Source organism: Tyto alba, unplaced genomic scaffold, assembly GCF_018691265.1.
Source record: "Tyto alba isolate M040663 unplaced genomic scaffold, T.alba_DEE_v4.0 Super-Scaffold_27, whole genome shotgun sequence".
Lineage (NCBI taxonomy): Eukaryota > Metazoa > Chordata > Aves > Strigiformes > Tytonidae > Tyto > Tyto alba.
In genome coordinates this window covers 11,875,131-11,896,392 of record NW_024881301.1, presented here as the reverse complement: position 1 = coordinate 11,896,392, position 21,262 = coordinate 11,875,131, and the positions used below count along the sequence as shown (strand labels likewise).

General features: G+C 36.4%; 1 protein-coding gene across 9 annotated transcripts in view; it reads right to left on the bottom strand.

Moving 5' to 3' along the window:
- Positions 1-21,262, bottom strand: part of PTPRM (protein tyrosine phosphatase receptor type M) — a 490,776-nt gene that overhangs the window by 273,119 nt on the left and 196,395 nt on the right. For all 9 annotated transcript variants that reach the window (XM_032987657.2, XM_032987659.2, XM_032987658.2 and 6 more), the window contains exon 7: positions 15,558-15,851. In XM_032987657.2, the coding sequence (XP_032843548.1) occupies positions 15,558-15,851 (294 nt within the window). The remainder of the gene's footprint in view (positions 1-15,557; positions 15,852-21,262) is intronic.

Here is a 21,262-nt window from a genome sequence, read left to right as displayed (position 1 = left end):
ATGCTGGTGTTTTTTAAAAAAAACAAACATAGACATATAGGTAAACTATTGGCATAGTGGAATCTGGGAACTGATTTAGCTACAACAATGTATTACATACATTTTTAGGAACATAATTTCGTCTTTTTCACCAAATTTGACCAAACATCTCCTATCCATTAAGAACTATTAAAAATATAAAGCAAACATATCCAATCTTTCTGACAAAATGATAAAATTATTTTTCTCTTCTTCCAGAACATGAAACTCTTCTGGTAACACTACTGTTGTCAGCTTATTCTTAAGCAGCACAATTCCCTGGCATCTCTCACAGTATATCAAAACAGTTCATAAAATCCATAGCAACTAGCTTCAGAATTTGTTGTTTGTTTTGTTTTTTTTTTTTTTTTTTTTTTTTTTGTTTTTGTTTTTGTTTTTGTTTTTGTTTTGTTTTGTTTGTTTGTTTGGTTTTTTTTTTTGGTGTGTCTTTTTGTTGTTTTTTTTTTGTTTGGTTGTTTGGGGTTTTTTTGTTTTTTTGTTTTTTTTCCTGGTATTGAAACTTCTTTGTTTATATTAGATGTTTGGACAACTTTTAACTCCACTGACATAATAAATAGTATCATCCTTGAAACAGCCATTGAGAGTGAGCAGAGTCAAAGTGTTAACACTTTAACCTGGGCAATAGCCGATCTAAAAATGAATGGACACAGTCTGGAAGATTAGGGAGACATTTGTCTTCTCTATTCATAGTAAGAACGCATTCTGCTCAGATTCAGAAAATCAAAGCACCATCTCACCTTATAACAGCGAATTTAATCAACAACAGTCTAAAAATCAGGCTTTAAACAAGGTGTTCCTGACATTATTTTAGGAAAAAACCTGATTTCAGTCATTTGTCAATGGATATCAGGACTGATACTACCACTGTGCCAATAGCCCAGGCAGGTCTAATTATTTTATGGAGCAGCAAATCTTCCCTTCATCCTTGAATGTTTTATCCCCAAAGAGACTTGTGGGTATTTACAAAGATGCAGGAGGTTAGTCTCCCTAGAATCATTTTATCATCAGTGGAAAGATGATAAAATTTAAAATATTAATTTTAAAAATATTAATTTAAAATATTAATAAGAACACTGTCTTTGGATTCTGCCCTGAATCAGCCTCTTGCAAAGCCTGTCTTTCCATGCTGACTACAGAAGCTACCAAAGATACACACTGAGCAGCATAAGCATAGCTCCTGATAGGATATGTAAAAGCTGAAAGTAATTCTCAATTAGCAACTCATACTTCTGTCAGAAAATAAGTTTATGGGAGTAACATTTATTGCTTCCATAGGCACTATGCTCTCAAATGAACCAGAGTATCTCCTCAAATTGCTCATAGCAATTCTGGGTCAAAGTCAGGAGAAAGTTTATTACAAAAACACTGACAAAACTTTTCCAAGTTTGATCACAAAAGGCAAAATTAAGCTTAGTTTTACTGCCTTATATTTACTCTTCACAAGCCAAAATGACTTGAAATAATATCATGATGACAGTACAATTATACAGCATAATCAGATTACTTATTAGTAACTTGAAAACAAATGTTTCTTTGCTTCTCTGATTACTCCTGATAAATACCATAGACTTGCCTCAGAATTTCTTTTTCAGCAGTAGATCATTATTAGTTAAAAAAAAAAAAAAATCAAATGTTATTTGAATTATTGCTTTATCAACGGTGCTTTTCAGGATTACGCCTACATATTCTATTTTGTAATATGGCTTATGCATGAAATGCTACCCAGAACTGGTGTCAAACATGATGAGTAAAATGGGAAAGCTAATGAGAAGGAGGAAGGAGGTTTTCTCCATGGATATAAGCAAAAGAAAATGCTGGAAATCAGCAAAAAATGTGGGCTCAGGTTGGACTGAATTAATGAGCTTCAGCCAAGGAAAAGGACTCAATGGTCTCCTGATCCTCATTTAGAAAGCTTCTATCTGAAATGACCTTAATCCTTTCTCTCTTCCCTCCTCAACAGGATTCCGCATTCACTTCTGCTCACCCATACACCTGAAAAAACTGTCCTGATTTTTGCCTTTTTTGTTGCTGTGTATGAAGAATTAGGATATGGCTGTAAAGAGTGTCAGCTTTTGCAAGTCCTAAGCTCTGAGCAGGTAAAGGCTCACTGATCCATGACAGTTTCTGTATCTTCCTGCAGGCTGTCTCATCCTAAAGCAAGGTTGAGTTGCAGCACATTTCAGCTTCTGTTTTTCACTGGAAAAAGTGATTCCAGTCATTATCTCAACATCTAATATCACTCCAACACTGTTGAAGTCCTTTTTCTCTCTCCCAAACAGCAAAAATCGTAATTTTTGCAATCCATGGAAACTTAAAATAGTTAAAAATTCTTTTTCTCATACACCATGTACCCTGTGATTTTACTATACCGTGACAAAATTCTGATTTGAATTCATGAACAATTTTGTATTATCCAGGACAAATTACATCACTTTAAGTTTCTTTAAAAAGAATATCTGAGTAGCATATATTCTTTAACATTTCATTTAACCAGGCATCAGCAACTGTATGTTAAAGTAAAGCAACTAAGTATCTTCTGAATTAGTTTGGTAACCTTAAATTTGGTGTTTTGCATGAGAAATAGCATGTGAGTATACACCTACAGATCCCGGTGTAGGTAGTTGTCACATAACATCTCATTATCAGTTCTTACCAACTGTATGTGTAACTTTGCCAAATATTAACAATTTAGACTGAAACAACCACTCTTCCTCTTTCATCATGCTGGAAAATTTTAGCAAATATAGTTCAGTTTTTTCTAAAAATGAGTTTAAAATCAGTTCATCTAGTGTTATGTGTCTTTCCACTGTCACTTAATAGCACCACCATCCCTTTAGGGCCAGAAATAATCTTGTGTAAAAAATTAAGAAGAAAAAAGAAATTGGTTACCTGTGCTCATAAAAATAAACTTAGATTTATGAGTTATAAATCTGAGAAATAAGTAAGTCACCATTTATGTACAATCTGAGAACTGCATAAAGATTTGTTCCAATCAGTTGCTCAGCTGTACTAGATGCACCCATTTTTGATCAAGATACTAAGCTATCATATATGAAGGAATAATTAAATGTCTGTGCAGAAGTGTGATGTAGTCCTGTTCACAGAATCCTCAGAGGGCTACCTTTTTCTTCTTCATGCATCTTTAAGACACTGCAAAGGCAGAATACTGTGTTGCACTGCCATTTCAGCATTTCAACTTGTCAAATCAACTGATACTAGACTACAATTGTTACAGAAGACATCCAGGGCCATGTCACTTAAAACTTCACAACAACATAAGGCAGCTCAAACCTTTCCATTTTAAGGAAAAAACTAGTCTGATCCACTGGAGAACTGTGCACGTATAAAGCTCCAAATGCAGAATAAAACCTTAAGATGGTGTCTAATTGCAAATTGTATGGTTTTAACAATCAAAGCATAAATCACTTTGCAGATATTAAAGCCTGTAGTCTGAACAAAAAGAAAGACAAACTGGTCTCAGCAACTTGCCGTAACAACCAGAATGCAGCTATTGCAGAGCATGAAAATGAATGCAGAACAGTACTTTTTTGACAGATTTTAAGACATTAACACTGACTGCTTTCATAAGCTATGGTCTATAAGTCAAAAGACTAACAGTAAAGTGGTAGTACACACAGTAGTAAATGATCACTTTGAATTTTAGTAGACAGTCTCTGAAAATTATCACTATGAAAATAACGTATTTTCAAGTCATTTGCTTTAGGAATTCAATATAGTATTTTACATTAACTTCTTAGCAGAGATTGTGTCACTGTAACACAGAAAAAAAATAAATTAGCTTTGGAAGATTCATGACAATCTATCCTGTGATGTTAATAGAGCAGAAATCGATTCATTGTCTTAACAAATTCACAGATAAGATGAAAGGCATTTTTACTTAGTCAAGAGTCCAACTTCCCTGTGTAGGTAAGAATTGTAATATGAGATTAACAGCATATACACTTTCTATAAATAATGAACAGATAGTATAGTAAGACGAATCAGTGTACAATGAGACAACTTGTGTCTAATTAACAATGGTAACAAAAGCACTCAAAATACTTTGTAGATATGGAGCTCGAGTGTATGGAAGAAGCATCACCCATCTGTTATTTATATGAGAATGATTCTGAGTTGTGCAGTTGCCTTTGAAAATCTGGTGCCAAAACTTTTTAAAATACTAATCTTTGCTGGAGCTCCCTTTGAAAGATTATGTACAAATAAACAGGGTAACCTCAAAATGTTTTTATTCATTTTCTTTGACACCCCAGTATCAAAAAGCAAAGAGTCCACCTCAGTCAATAATGGGAAAGTTGGAAAATCAATGTATGTTATGTCTTGTACTAGAAACAACTCTGTTCAAGATTAAAGAGAACCTTGATAAGATGGCCTTAGAAAGATCCTACTTTTTCATGTACAGACTGAGATTATATATAGACTGAGAGAAGATTAATGTTGATAAAGCGAAAAACAGACTGAGAAGCCCTAGCTGCATAACATTAGTCTGAATTACAGAAAGACTTGATTCAACCACCAGAATTTTTTATCTTTTACAATAATGAAAGAATTTTTAGTTTCTTTTTAAAACAACTAACAATGCAATGCTATTTGTCAGTGTAAGGTTTTTTGACAAAAGAAATGCTTTCATTGATTATCCTGAATTATAAATTATAGCTCTCTAATTCTTCCTCTTATAAATGAATACTTTTCACAATCTAGCCTTACATGTCAGACAAAAAAGATGAAACTTTTATAATGGAAATTTAATTATAGTACAATTTTTGCCAGCTGTCATTCCAAAGTCATCTATAATTATGCTCAGGTCATTAAAAGTTATTTTTTTCATTTACTTGGCCAAACATGCCAGTTACACATTGGTTCATCCTCTGAAATTCAACGATGTACAACAGTAATTAAGTAAATTATTGAATATTTTGGGGGTGGTTTTTTTTTAAGCTAATTGCAAACAAAACATCTGCAGACACAGTCAAAACAAAGAGCAACTGACAGGCAGTATGATTTTTTTTCCCAAAGAACATAAATTTTTAGAAATTAAAAGGCACTTCTGTATGTCAAGAGTAAACACTTATTATTGCATTTTTGCTTTACATGCATTTTCCCATACATATAATACTAAAAGATAACAGTCCACTATAAACATGATTTTCTACTGAAAAATTTCTGGACCAGAAGACCTTCAGAGAGCTTTTCAAAAATTCTGAATCACGAATTAATGGATGAAACTGAACCCTCCCTCTTCCAAAAGAAAACCCTCTTTTTTCCTTACCAGGAACTGATCAAGCTTAACAGAATGAATAAGCATGAACTAAATGCACAGATAGTTTTTAATATATTTAAAATAGAAAAAAAAGTTGCTCAAAGGACAAAAGTTGAAAGACAGCTAAAAGCAGACATCAGAAGTATAAATTTGAAAACAATTGTTGAAAGTATTTTAGACGGTTGGTCATATTTCTTATTCTAAAAAAGATCATCCTATGGATGAAACAACAGAAGTACTGAAATGAGAGAGCCCTAATTCATTAACTTCACTGGCAGTCCTATTTTAATCTCCATTTTTTAATTTTAATATGGTACTATGGTACTTCATGATAATGCTAAGCACAGCATTTTCCAATTCTACTTCTTATTTCCTTTTAGATATTTAAGTAAGTATTTGCTTGTTCAATGTCTTCACAGTCACATGTTTTATTTTCTTTGGGCCAGAATCTATCTAGCCATGTAGATATAGAACAGCAGAAAAGAACATAGAGCAGCTTTCTCCCTCAAATGTTTGCTGACTATCAGAGCCTGGAAGAATCTTGGTTCCACAGAAATGCCGCTCCCTGCCTAGCCAACACAGCAGTAATTACATGGATTACCAAACAAAACTATTCTTTTAAATCTATAGAAACTGAGGTCTAGCAGTCTTTGAATTGTCTCAACTTTATTGTTCTGTAGTTGTAAACAGAAACATGATGCACACTTGCTGAGCAGAAGAGATCCTCGGGCTGTAGGACAGCGTTACCTATTTAAGCACACTAGTGACCCAGCACCCTGAAGAGAGAGACATTTTTTTCCTACGAAGTCAGGATATTTCTTCATCAGGATCTGCCCTGATTTCAGGTGTCAACCTAGACACTTAGACTATAGTTAGGCTAAAAAACTGTAATTATACTTTATGGAAAAAAGCAGTACCAGAAACCCCAGAACTCACAGCACCAGCTCATCTTCCTGGGAACCTTCAGGAGGTTGGACTGGTTTCTGCGTACAGTTCTACATTTGTAAAACAAACAGCCTTACAAAGCCAAAATGCCTCCTGAGCACTGAAAAAAATGGAACCACCTGAGTGGTGTCATTGTTCATTCCTCTTTGAAGAGAGGTAGAATTAATGTACCATTCACTGGATGTTTCATATTTCACAGATGATCCAATAGAATTGTCAGTTGTGTGTTTTTACAGCTGGCCAAAGCTGCTGGGCAAGATAGCACACAGTCTAACAGTTTCAAACAAAAGAGTGAGCCTTAAAATAATAAAACAGAGGAGCATGCCTGTCTGTTCATCCATTTCCACCTCTCAATACACTTTAAAACCGTTGGCAAATTTCATCCAAATAACGTGCTTCAAATTTAAACAAATTTGACACAGTACTGCCAGAATTTAATTCCAGAAGATGAGAGAGTGCCAAACAAGTTCCCTAATTCAGGAGGCTCAGGGCAGACAAGCAGAACTTTAACATCAAATACTTGATTTGACAGCAGATTCCTGGTTAACTGGGTGCTTCCTCTTGCCTTGCAGGCCTCTCATAAGGGCAAATGGGATTACCATCATCAAGTGGCAATATCTAGTAGACAAATCTTTAAGAAATTAGGCTTCTGTTGTCTATGGGACATCTTATTTTCCTGGCTCCTAAAACAGATGGCTCAGAAGTTCACTCGCCATTTTTTTTAGTTATAAAACCTGTTCTCTAGAGCCTAAATCCCCTTTAGCCATAGGGGTGATACATTCATTTCTATATATGAAGGAAACAGTTAATTGGATTGATGGGGGGTGGGGTGGAGGTGTGTGTGGGGGTGTGTGTGTATACACACACATACACACTCTCAGGCATGTATAATTTTAGGCATAAATTGAAGAAGTAAATAAATTTTGGCCACTTCAAATGTGTGAAAGGTTTTGCTTTGGTTTTGGATAAGACCTTCTCCACTGACTAAGTCAGAGGAAAAGCCATTCTTTCCTGTCTCATTTCCTAATGTTTTTGTCAAAGGATCAGCATTAATAATGAAGTGAAGCTTGCTTGGAACTAGAAGGCAGTATGGCACAACTGGATGTGAAAACTGGAATAACTGATGTGAAAATTGTCCTCAGAAGAGGGGAGAACATGCTCAGCAGAAAGTTGTTAAGAATAAATTCAAGGCACCTGTGCAACCTCACAGGGAAGGCAACTATATGCAAAGCATTATCTTTTCTGTATGTCTAATTGCTTTTAATAGTAGAGTACCAATGCATTTATTTAAATCTGCAGTAATAGTACTTCTGAAAAGAGAGATCCAAAGTATCCATGGAATAGTTCATGTTCAGTTTGTTCAGGACAGACTAATACTATGGAATGCCTTATCAATACTTTTCACAAGTATATCTAATTTACCACTTCTATTAAAAGTGTCCACATACCAGTCTTCTGTTTACAACCAGTACACTCCCAACTTGCTGGGGTTTTTTTCACTCCGTACCAAGACATTATTCCCGAATTCCTGGGTAAAATAGTTTTTTGAGTCTGTGTTCTTTGAGCTTATCCTTATAATTAATAAGAGACTGTAACAAATCTGGAGATGGAGATATGTCATAGGAAAAATTACACTATCTACTTTTTCTCAAGGGTCATTATGTTTTCTTCACATTCCCTCTACCTTGCAGATGTGAAATTAATAATTTTGCCCCTCAGGTTTGCTATAAGATGGTGAAGGTTCATCTGTCTCAAAGAGCAGGTTAATTTCTTCCTCTGCAAATGTTTTGAAATGAGAACCTAATAAAGTAAAGAACTAAGTCTCCATTTACATGATTGCTTTTCACATGACCAAAGACAGTCCTACGTGGCAGTTCTTTATATACAAACACCCAGTTCCCACCCCTGTGTTAATCCAGCTATACTTGTCAGGAAAGAATCCTAAATACTTCTCCTCAGTAATTTGGATTATTTCGTAATGAGGAGCTCCTCCAAACAAACTGATCTGACAGTCAGGCTTCATACTCTGTGTCCTTATCATCTTTAGAATGTGTCTACACTCTTTATATGCTCCAGCACACGTGTCAGAGAGAGGGCCAACAGACCTAGATCTTTGCAGGAGTTTTCTTGTCTTCTTCCTCCCATTCACTTTAGGTGGTGGGGAGGGAAAATGTTCTGTTTCTCCAATGAGACCTCTGGATGCTGTAACTGAACCAAAAATATGTATTGAGGGACTGATAAAGACACAAAAGTGCAGGAATTAGTAATTTCTACCTAACACCAGCTCGTTTGGTTGCTGATGTTAGGAAAAGTGTTTGTGTGCAGTCTGAAGATTCACTGAACAGAGAACTGACCTGCGAAGGAAAGACACACTTGGGATGAACAGGAAGATATCTTGATAATGTTTTATTCCCTAAAATAATATGTTTATTTTTCTCTATCATTGGCAACCACAAATCTGAAGCAGCATCCAGAATGATGTGGTGGAACTCAAACTTTTGTCTAAGATAAAGAGTCTTTCCATCACACTGTACCTCACTGTTCATACAGCCTTGGGTAAGGACAGGAATATGGTGGAGAGATCATGATACATCCCTGCTTGTGAAAGCAGCATCTAGGAGAATTTAATAGACACCATGGTGACAGCTCCTCTTCCCAGAGTTTGACAAGAAACTCAGAATCACAGAATGGTTGAGGTAGGAAGGGACTCGTCCACCCCCTACCCCACCCATGCTCAGCCAGGGCCAACTAGAGCAAGCTGCTCAGCACCATGTCCAGACAGTTTTTGAGTATCTCCACTGCTCTCCCCTCACCTACCAAACCATTTAATCGCAGAAGGCTATCAGGTTTATCAAGCATGACCTCCCCTTTCTGAATCCATGCTGACTTCTGCTGATCATTTATTTGTCCTTTGTGTGACTGGAAATGGTTTCCAAGTCTGGTTGTTGTACCACCTTCACAGGCATTATGGCGGGGCTGACCAGTCTGTAGTTCCCTGGGTCTTCTTTCTTGCCATTCCTGAAGACAGGAGTAGCGGCCTTCATTGCAGCTGCCTTCGCTACTGTTCACTGCATTTATTTTGCTTTCATGGACTTAAATGACTCCTACAGAAGAATTTTATACTGTAAGATGAAGAGGAGGAGAACTGGGTTGAAAGAGATTTTTTTTATGGGAGGAATTTGGATCATTTTGTTTTTTCTTGATCCCAGATCTCCAATAACACAAGGGAAAGCTGTTCTGTAAAACAGCATCAGAGAAATCAGATCAGTAAGGAACAACCTGGGTGCTTGTTTCCAGGCAGGTGGCTGCCAAGGAAGAGCTTGCATATAGTTATTACAGGTGGACATCATTTGTGTTTTCAGTAGGGCCCTTTCCAAGAAGATGCGCTTTATTTGGTTCCTAATCAGAGGTAAGTGACAACTGACACAGAGACATGGACATACATCCCACTAGGTAATATATTCTTGGATTTCTATTAAAATCTATCAGCTTACCTTCTGCATATCCAAAAGCTGTGACTCACCTGCTACACTGCAGAAAATCCAATACTAGCTTTTACCCTTGTGAGAAAGTGGACCTTATATGGGAACGACTTGTATGTTAGAAAGGCATTAGGAGAAAGAATGATACAGTAGGTAGTCTTGATTTCAAATTTCTGTTAAAACTGTAACTTACTTTCACAATAAAACTATACATGAAATGTAAGTTCACTGTGGACTTCCTGTTCTGATAAATCAGTGAAACTTCCTACTAAAATTTATTACAGCTTCAGGTTTGGAATGGTAACTTTAGAAATATCATTGAACTTTTCCATGGAAAATAAAATGGTGCAATATCTGCAACCCTCCTCCTCAGGGTTCAGGTGTCTATGATCTGAGGTCTAGCTCTGATACAGCACAGCTGCACAACCTTGGTTCAAACTTCTGAGAAAATTGCGAAGTTCTGTGAAAGAGCTGTAGAAAAGAAACTGCAGTACGGCTTCAAGTTGACATTTTCTTATGATCACAAAACTAAGTGATCCTAAGACTTCGTTATACGCCTGAAAAAATCTGAACCTGTTCACAGACAGTCCCCCAAGGTACAGCAACAAGAAGGAAGAACTTAATTCCCAGTGACACAAAGATCTTTCCTCTTTTCTTGAGACAAAAAGGTCAACAGATCCAAAGAAGCCTGCAAGGACAGAGAAAGGTAGCTCCCATTTCAACCTAGAGAATTCTTAGGAAGGAACTCATCTTTCCTAATAGTGATACAGAATGGGGAAGGTCATGGAAATAAGCAGTAAGTACCACTGAGATTCAAGACAGGCTAAGGCATGAACACTGACAGAGGGAGAGACTAGCTACAGAATTAATAACAAAAGATGTGAGGGTGGAAAATAGGGAAGACCAACTGCAAAGATGACTGAGTATTCAAAATGTCATACACTAGGGGCTGCAGACTGCCCATCTTGTAGGGCCGGGCGAGTGCTATCTGGCACACCTAAGCACGTTGACTTTGCATGCAGGGTTCAAGACAGTTGCTGGCTGGTACCACCTGCCTAAATATATTTTTATCGTTGCAACCTGATGCAGTTAGAGTGTATGGCAGTATATACTGTATAAATTGCAGGGACTATCTAAAATGGGTATATGGGGAAGAGTTTTATACTGTGGCTTTGAATCAAGCTGCAATTTTCAACAGAGAGAAACTCAGTTGCCTATGTAAGTTATTCACCCCTTTTAGCAATGAAAAGGAGAAAACAGGGAACTTAGTTAACATTCCCAAGTTAAAAATAGGGTAGTTGCTCTGGTCCACATCTGATCACTTTCAGGATCTGACAACAGGAGATGAGGCCTTAACTGATCAGAGGGAAGAGGATACTCATTCCATCAGTGAGCATTCTGGCACATGTAGATTGTTTCACAATGCCAGTAGATGCCAGTAGGCAGCACAGAACTAGTGAAGTAATTTTGAAGCCCTGGAAAATGATCCAGCTGAAGCCAAAGCAGTGAACAAAATGAATAAAATTAAAAAGAATAATCTTTAAGAGTGGAGATTTAAAGAGTTCCTTTGCTCTGCTCTTCCAGATTGTAACAAGCCTTCTAGGAGTAACAGACAGTTTACAACTAACCTGAAGCAGTGATTCAAGAGCTCAGTTGTACTGAGAGTAACAGCTTTCCTCCTGACAAGCTCAGGTGATGGGGTAGAAGAGACAGCAAATTGAACTATGTTAATTAAAACATTCCTGTTACTTCCTTGTAGGAGAAATGTGTAAATTCTCTGCCTGGCAAATTATTTGTTAAATTGACCGTGATTGTTTTTGCAAATACTTCAGGGCAATAATTGTCTCTTAGCACAGAGAAGTAACTGGGGCACTGTCACGCCATCAGGGTGCAGGGACACATACTGGATTAAGATTTGCATTGTGCAATGCATGTCAAAAGACAAAACATGTTGCAAAGAACTGCAATAAATAATGCTACCCATGGAAATATTGATAAGAGGAAACTACAAATCATAGTCTATCTTATTAATCCTTCAACATTCCTACTTAGGTTTTACTACAGAGAGTTCTCCTGGTTTTGGGTCAGATTTAGAGAAGATTTGATTCTGGACTTCTCCAGGCACTACAGAATTCCCAATCTACTTCAGTAAGGGATAACAAGGCTTTTTTTGTAACTGTAGATTCTCAGATCCTCAAACTTACTATATCCCATATGGCAGAGCCACTGTTGGTTCTGTGCTTACATACAAGGTGATTTCTTTGGTTCAAATACTTGTGCAGCTATATAGCTGCTAGTAATGGCTGGGTGGTTGAGATCTCTCATAGCAGTGGTTGGCATTGCGAGCCTCACACCAAGCTAACAGTCTTATTCCTCAAATAACGGTCTCTGAAGTGTGAAGCATTCTGATATCCTGCCCCTAACTAACTCTAATTATGGGTGACTACCCTGGATTTCTTATTTTACAACTATATCAGAGTGAAAACATACATCAGAGTAATTTGAGATATACTGTATAATGGAAATGTTCTGTCATGTATGTCCTCATGAATTTTCTTCCCATATCCCCTCATCCCCTTTTTATTTTAAATGGCAGCACTGTTCTAGGTTCATAACACTATATAAGACAGCTGTGGGAAGAGGGAGCTTTGAGTATAGCAACTGGTGATTCAAATTTCAGACAACCTGGGGAGGCCTTGACCTTGAAATGAGAAAAACCCATTTTTCTAAGTCTGACTCAAATGTGGTTCCCAATGTCCAAAATCCATTAAACTCCTCATTCAAACCTGAACTCCACGTTCTAGGTTAAATCTAATCCAGACCTGAATGTAATTCCTTGCCCTTCCTGAACATTACACTAAAAGAGCACTTACATTTATATTACATTTCATCCAAAGGAAGCAAAGCACTTTAGAAAGTATGTAACTGCTCCACGGAGGCTGATGCAGCTAAGTCTAGATATATTTTTTTTCTTTGCATTCTAATTATAGATGCTTTTATTTACTAAAGTTACAGATAAGACTTGTCTATTACAAGACTCTGAAATCTCATTTTGCTAAAATGAAAACATATTTCAAATGCTTTGGAGGACTATTAAGATATCGAATACTGCTTCGAGTCTCCAAGTGGTTCACTAGACCCCCTAGGGAACTGGCAAGCAGCATACAATTATCACAGTAATTAAAAAGGTGCAATGACTCTTCTTTTAAAGACTCCTGTTTTATTAATTCTATTGTATGCTTGGGAGACTGGCATTATTTTACTCCTACCCAGCTTAATTATACCATCATTAGTTTATCAGCATCTCTTTTTAAGCCCTTGGGCCAGTTATTAGCATGTCACTTTCTAACAGTTAACCAATAACCACTACACCTTCAAAGCAGGATCTTCTGCTATAAAAAAGCCAATTTGTAGACAGATTTAATATCATCATTCAATTTAAATTTTTCAGTCAGCCATCACTTTTTGCTTTTAATTTAAAAGGGTTACTGTTTAGCTTAATGAAAACACAAATAATGCTGATGTATTACAAGACGTTACCAAGTAATAAAATACTCCCAGTACATAGTGGTTTATGAGACTGAATGCATGTTTTAATACTCAACAGTATGTACCACTGAAAAGACGAGAAAACATACGATGTTCTTAAATAGAACTAAAATTCTGGATTTCTCTCTCTACTGGGTCTGACTGGTATGGACTTCATTTCCTTCATACCTGCCTGTATAGTGAAGTGTTTTGGATTTCTGACTGAAACAAGGTTGATAACACACCAGTGTTCTGAATGTTGCTTAGCAGTACTTGTACAGCCTCAAAGCTTTCTCTTTATTCCCCCTCTGCTCCCTCTGCAGGTAGACTGGAGGTGGACAAGATGCTGGGAGGAAACAGCAGGGACAGTTGACTCCACCCAACTGACAGGACATTCCATACCACGTGATGTCACCACCAGGAATCAAAGCTCAAGGAAAAGAGGGAGAAGGAAGGGAGAATGTTTGTTGTTATGGCGTCTGTCTTCCCAAGTAACCATTATGCGTGCTGAGGCCCTGCTTCCCAGGAAGTGGCTAAATATCTGCCTGATGATGGAAAATTGTAAATAAATTTTTTATTTTTCTTTGCCTGCAAGCACAGCTTTTGCTTCACCTATTAAACAGTTTTCATCTCAATCCATAAGTCTTCTTGCCTTCCTTCCATTTTCTCCCTGTCTTGTGACAGAAGTGACTGAGTGAGCGGCTGTGTGGGTACCTGGCTGCTGGCTGGCATCAACCCACCCCTTTAGTACAGTCAGGCTCACTTACACAGCACCCAGTGTTACCTTATCTAATCATGTAAGCAGATAATCAAACTATAAGAAAAACTTCTAATTTTAAAATAATTGAAGTATTTGTGTATTAAATACATAATTACCTTGTCCAGACAGATAATTTTACATTATTTTGAAAGGCACAGTGACCCAGAAACCCTCCTGAAGGGAACCGTAATTCATTTTTAGGCCTCACATTTGACTAAGCTGAAGTTATCCTAGTCTAGTAAATAAAATCTTATAAATACTAAATACGGAACTATTGTTGCAACTTTACTGTACTGCTTTTTGATATTTTTTGTTAAATACACCTTTCCGTTAATGAAAGGAAGAAAAAAACCAAAAAGAATATCAAAGAGTTAGTACTTGTGTAAGCTTGCATCTTCAAAGCATGACACTGGGATTCTGACAGCAACTATACTTCATTCTATGACATCACACCAATCAGTTCAACTGAAATGCCATTTGGCCAGGTTACAACAAAGTAACTTTACTTTCATATGCAATGGAAAGACAACATTATTTTTATTGAAGGACGTAATTTTTCCTGTTGAAAAGAGAAATGACACCAAGCCATTCTTTAAAACATTAGGATCAATAAGCTAGTACCATTTGCTCAGTCCCATTTCCTATAGGCACACTTCTGCTTATCTTCCACCAACTTTACAGCAGCAGAAAGAAGAATCAAAATATTGGAGGAAAATACTAATGACAAAAAAAAAAATTCCAGGTCACAGTATACTCTTATATTCTGAGCAGCTGAATCCCAAATTAATATCACTGCCACTCTTCCTGAAAATTACTGTACAATTGCTTTTCTATAATAGGTCTTGTTTCTTTTTACAGTCAGAGGTCAGCACTATTAATTATAACATCCAAAACAGGAGCCATGACTGCTACACAGCACCACAAATTACACTATCTCATTTAATGAAAAGACATGCTACTAGTCACTCAAGAAAGCAGTCCTTTGCTAAATCTCACCTCCTAATTGAGACTTAACAGTGTATACTTTTGCTGTTACACAGGATCTATTTCCACTATACCTACAAGTTGGATATAGCTGACAGTGAAAAAAGGAAAAAAGAAACTTTATTTAAAACAAACAAATTTCTTAGCACACCTGAGATAATAGCCAAAAAAGAATTAAAAGAAAAGAAAAAAAAAAAAAGATGAACCAACCTGAAACCCAAACATACACTGGCAAGAAAAAGGTGTAATGAAATGGCAAGCGCTCAGTGTACACCTGATAGAAAAAATTGTTTATTTATAGAGCACTGACCACTTTAAGGCATGCACAGGCATGATTTCATCTACAACCTACACTGGCACTGAAGGTTTGTTTCAAGGTCATTGTAGCTGGCACATGCTAATAGCTTATACCTAAAAGCATTCAGTCTTAATTCCTGCAGCCTGCTGGTTTAAGGTAGACAGTAAAAGCTGCGAGTGAAATATCTTATGCTTTCAACTTAGAAAGATGCTTACAGCTTTCCAGTCACTTTTGAGTACTTACCAGCACATTTGGTTCTTGTTTTGAGAGCTGGGCCAGGAGATCCAGTTCCTCCTTCACCTGGTCTTGTAAGTAATACACTGATTTCATATTCTGTGTCAGGATCCAGGTGCCCAATCTTATAGCTTGTGGAGTCCACAGGTTGTATATCATACCAGCTTCCACTTGAAGTTCGATACTCAACTTCCCTTTGAATAATGGGTCCATCCCCATTGATGGAATTGGCATTCAACTGTATCCAGAGGTAAGTTGCACCGACTGAGGACAGCTGAGGTGGAGCAATGGGAACTGGTGGCTCTGAAGCACAATAAGTTACAAAGAGCAGCAATGAATATACCGGCATTTTTTCTGTTTCTAAAACATTCAAAGAAGCAATGGGTTTTGTACTGTATTAGAGCTGAAGACTGTATAAAACTATAGAAATGAAGAAATCATCACTACAGATTAACTTATTTCCAATAAACTTCAATATGCAAACTCTTTTGCTTATGCACTTGGAGATTTTAACATGAAGCTTTTGTTTTATACCATGTAACTTCAGACCAGGTGCAAACAGAATTCTATTCACTAGACTTAACACAGTAGCTTTTAACTTCCAATTTAAAAAGAAAGATGATCTCAGGTTTTCTTCTTAAAATACACTTCTTACTGCATGTAAATATAAATCCTACTCAAAACTAACATTTTTAAGCCAGAATTGATATTGTAGTCTATCCTCAGATATAGCCAGAAGAATGATTTCTGCATGAAAACAAAATCAATTTTTTCTAATTATTTCTCACGGACTGTATTACTCAGCCTTCATATTTTCAAACTTCTGTGTAAGCATAATAAAAATAGTATTTTTTAAAAGTTCTATAACATGGTTAAACAGAAAGAGCTTCTAAATGAGAGCAAGGGAAATTCTAGAGTCTTTACTACGAGTCTGACTATTTCATGTAATGGCTTATTTTTACTAACCACCACACAGAAGCAGTACTCTGTCTCACAGGGCAAGCATGCGTGTGATCTCCTGACAGTCTGCATTTTAAAGATGTTAAAAGTCAGTAAAATTTTAAAACCACTTTTACTTATTATGTGATGGACATCTCATTTTAGATTAGACTGAAGAAATAATTTGCAGGCATCATTTCTTTTTAAAGGTAAATAACAAATTCATTTTTTCCTACTGATTAACAAGGAGATTACTCTGCTGTTTCATGCATCACATCTGCATAAAATTCACCTTCCCATTGGTTAAATATATTCGAGTAGAATGAAACCAGGATGGTGTAATAAGGCACTGTTTGATCCAATATTCTTAACATATCTATCAGCAAACACTGCCACCTTCCTAAAGCTACACAGAATACGTAATGAATGTAGAACATCTGTCTTCCCTAAGCTGTAGATTCAGATTTATCCTCTTCTGCTAACCATTTCCCAATGTGTTGAGATATAGGTAGTCAAATAGAAAAGAAGTTGAACTTCTATATTTCATCATTTTCTCAAGGACTTCAAAGCCAGAGTTGAAGCAAAGAACATAAAAGAATGAAGCACAAGGGAGAAAGGAACTCTGAAAATAAGTATTCGTATTTCCTGAGAAATAGCAGAATTGCTATTTTAACAAACATGTAATTATCCTATGTTTTGCTACCTTTTTTCATTTACAGAAAGAGTACTCAAGTCACAGAGCACTAAGTACACTGAAGATTAGCTATGCCTCAGATAGACAGTGTTTCTAATTAGCACTGCACACCCGTATGTAAGCTTCCATCTGTGCGATCTGTCAGTAATTGCTGAAATGTGACATCACAAACCAGCAAATATAGACATCAGCATTACATATTTTTATCTTAACAAAACTAATTGATTACTATCACAAAGAACATCATACAGGGGGCAACAACCCGGAATGTCTCCAAAGATGTCTACTAATAATTACTGATTGGAATAGACATAAAAATACTTTAATATATTGTGGTAGATTCCAGTAGATGAAGAATACTGTTTACATTTTCAAATTACTAGGAAAAACACTGTTATATGTCTGTAGCAAAGTATGGCAAACTGATGTCATCTTTTGGTTAGACACATACTGCAGTTTTATTGAAATTATTGCTCCTGAAGTATATAAACTATGGCTTCATACAGCGTTAGCATGTCTGGAAACCGTTCTGGCTTGACTCAAAATGATTTATCGTCAATTTAAATCATTAGGCTGTTTTGTGAACCAAGACATTAAATGGAACTTTCATAGAGCATCCTAAGGCATTTAGTTAACCATGCTGAAAGAACAGTTAATTACTTTCAAGTTTCAAATGCTACTAAAGGCTGTTGAAGTGCCATTCAAATGCGAACTCAGTAGTTAGGTCACTAAGGTTAGTGGTTACACCAATTCATTCCCAGTATTACAAGTACTTGAAACAGACAGTATTTTATTGTCTTTTTTTCCCTCTGGGCATACTTTTCATTCCCTTGTGACCACAGTGCAAAAGGTTAATGCAAGATGCATTATTTCAGCAAAGCCTGCATATACTGCAGTTCAATACTAGTAATGTAGTTTAATACTAGAAGTAGTCTTCTTACCCGAGATCGAGGTTACATAAAATGAACCTTTCATTACAAATATGATGCTCATTATTAAGCGACTGGTTAAAAACATGAGACTCAGAGTTAAGCATACACTTTAATACAAACAGTGTACTACCAAATATATAGAGTTAATTTCATGACTAAAGTATGAAAGTTGTTCTTCTGACTTATTTATGCCTTCTTTAGGCAGAATGATTTCATTTTTTTTAGGATATTGAGGAGTTTGAATCACTTAATCAGGTAAGTACCAGACAGCAACACCACTGTCTTTCACTAAAAGCAGTTTTACTGGTGGCCACTGGGGTAGACTCAAATAAATACTGTGCAAATTATTCTTCAATTAATACTCTGAAGAAAATGGTACAATAGACCTGTGATTTTGCAGCTGTGTACATTCAAGGAACTTCAACTGACTGAAGAAATAAGTTTGCAGCAATGGCTATTTCATATGATGGTTTAGCCTAAAGAGGAGTTCCTCCCTGTAGATCTCTATTGAAATGTTAACAAAGCTATTCAGTACTGTGAAACCCTTTAAAGATGGGCTTTTAAAATGCAATATTAACTCAAAAAAAAAGAAGGTAAGTTTATCCATAATTTCAAATTTAATGCTTTTTAGACTTTGGACAGCCAGGTGACCTCTTCTTGAATTCTGTGACAAATTATGATGGTCTTGATCCCTTATGGAAACAAAATAGTGGCCACCTTACTAAGACAGAGGTCTGTAGATGACAGAAAGCTTTAGAAAGATGCTCTAATGTCACCCTATGTAAGCGGATCATTTACAGTAAATATGAGAAAAAGCAAATCCTTTGTGATAGGGAACAACCCTTCTCTTATGTAGAGGATAAAAAATAAATTTAGCGATACATACATATAAACTGTTTATTCTTATGCGTTTCTATATTAATTGGAAAGATACTTGAAACAGCAGCTCCTTTATTTACACTGCTTTGTACTTTAAATTATACAGTATTTCCAAACTTTTTCTAAAAGATCCCAGCATCTTTATGGTTTGCAGTACTAAAATCTTAATAGGGAGGGGAAAGGCATCACACAGAGATGCCAGTGGAGATAATGTAAATCTCTGAGATTTAAGTGAATTATAGAAGAAAAAAAAGAAAATAGGCATTTCTTGTCTGTTGCTAACTGATAACATAAAAAATGAAAAAAAATCTACTTCAGTAGTAACAATAACATTTTTCAATTTTTCTTTGGAGGTGAGAGAGTGGAAGAATGGAGTCATGTTACATTTGAGGAGGAACAGGGAAGAAACATTTATCCTGCAAGCTTATATTTTTTTAATTAAATAGCAACTGTTAGAAAGACAATGCCATCATTTTCCCATGTGATACTGTTCAGCACATTATGACTTGGTGCAGTGATAAAAATAAGGTATCGATCATCTCTGATGCTATGTCCACATTAATAACATTTAATTATTATAAAACTAATCAAATCATTATAATTTATAGTCTTGAAATCAACTGAACAGCTTTATTTTAAGAATCTTTTATTCCATTTTCCTCTCTATTTTGTCTTTTTATACATATATATATATTATTGTGCTTCTCTTTTGAATATGCAAATGACTCCACTCCTCTGAAAACAATGGAGAGCAGTGCCATTTTGCAGCATTTAATTGTGGGTGAAAGACAACAAATACCCCTACTGGTAACAAAAGACTCCGCAATGATTTTGAAACACCACAGTTCTTCATGAAATATTTTTTTCAAGAAAGTCTTTAAGTAATTGCTGCAAAAGCATTTAATTATTTAATTAAACAATACCTCTAAAACAGTACGACGCATAAGATGAGAGCTAATTTTACACTATTCCTTTACTGAGACTGTTCAGGATGAAAACTTGACCAAGTATCCTTAAGTTTTAAAATTACTTGTAAATTCATAGTTTAAGAAAATATCATTGTTGTATTTTATACATATTTTGAAACTTTACAGAAAAACAAGTGTCCTATTGCTATACACTGATCAGCTAATGCAGGTACAAGCTAATTAGTTGGACATTAGTAGATATCCTGCTAAACCCTGTAGTGGTAGTAGTAATACTACTATTACCACGCATCCCTAACTAGGCACAAACTGTTCCTTTCCCCAGACACGATCCCTCCCAGACCCAACTGCTCTGACTTGCTTACTCTTGACTCACCAACTCTCTTTTAAGATAGCAATGCCTCAGCCTGCACTGCTCTCCCTCCATCCTCATCTGCTTACTTAAGTGGTCTAAAACCACCTACCCTTCCCATTCTCAGCTTTGTTCAGTTTTTGTTTTCTCCTCACATTATGCTCACCATCTCCACATTCCAAACATCACTAAATTCCCGCTCCAGGTTTGTTTATATTTTTTTTACTCCAAGCTGTATTTACAAGCTCTGTGCCTGCTCTTCTCCCTGCCTTCTAATCCCCTGCTGTTCTTCTAACTGTGCTTCTCCCTATCATCTGCTTTTCTTCTCCCATTCTGCACTAGACAGCTTCCTTTTCCAGACAGCTCCCTCTTCCACTGGCCTCAGCCCCCATCCTCATCCCTTACACACATCTGTATGTATATACATACATTTTTTTGCATATGCATGTACGTATATATGTTTATCTTCCACACTTTGTTGCCTTTCTCCTTAGATTTTAGTGCTTATGTGGTCCCAATTTTCACCTACCTGCCCTCTCATTTCAGAACACCTCCCAGTTTGCCATACCTTTCAGTCCCTACACTAACAATGTCATCTGAGTATGTAGCTTCTTGCTCTTGCAGACCTTGCTATCCACATCATGCATCTCCCCATTTTACCCTTACAGTACAAGGGCTCAGCAAGGTGGAGGGTTTAGGATTTTTTTACTAAAAGCACAGGAATGGGAAGCTCACAGCTTTTGATTCCTGTGTTTGGATTCAGACTGCCCCAGAGGAGCTCAGATCAGTGCTTGCATTTAAATTCTGAATCTGAAAGCTTAATGCAGAGAAGTCTCCATTGTACATATCAAAATAGGGGTCTTGGTGGGTTTTATTTAGTAGCTTGTAAATTGACTATCCTTGAAAACAGATTTTCAGAGGCACGGAGAAACAGTATTCTTGACATAACTATTACACTCCTGAAAAACAGTTCCTGCTTCAAAGCTCAGAGT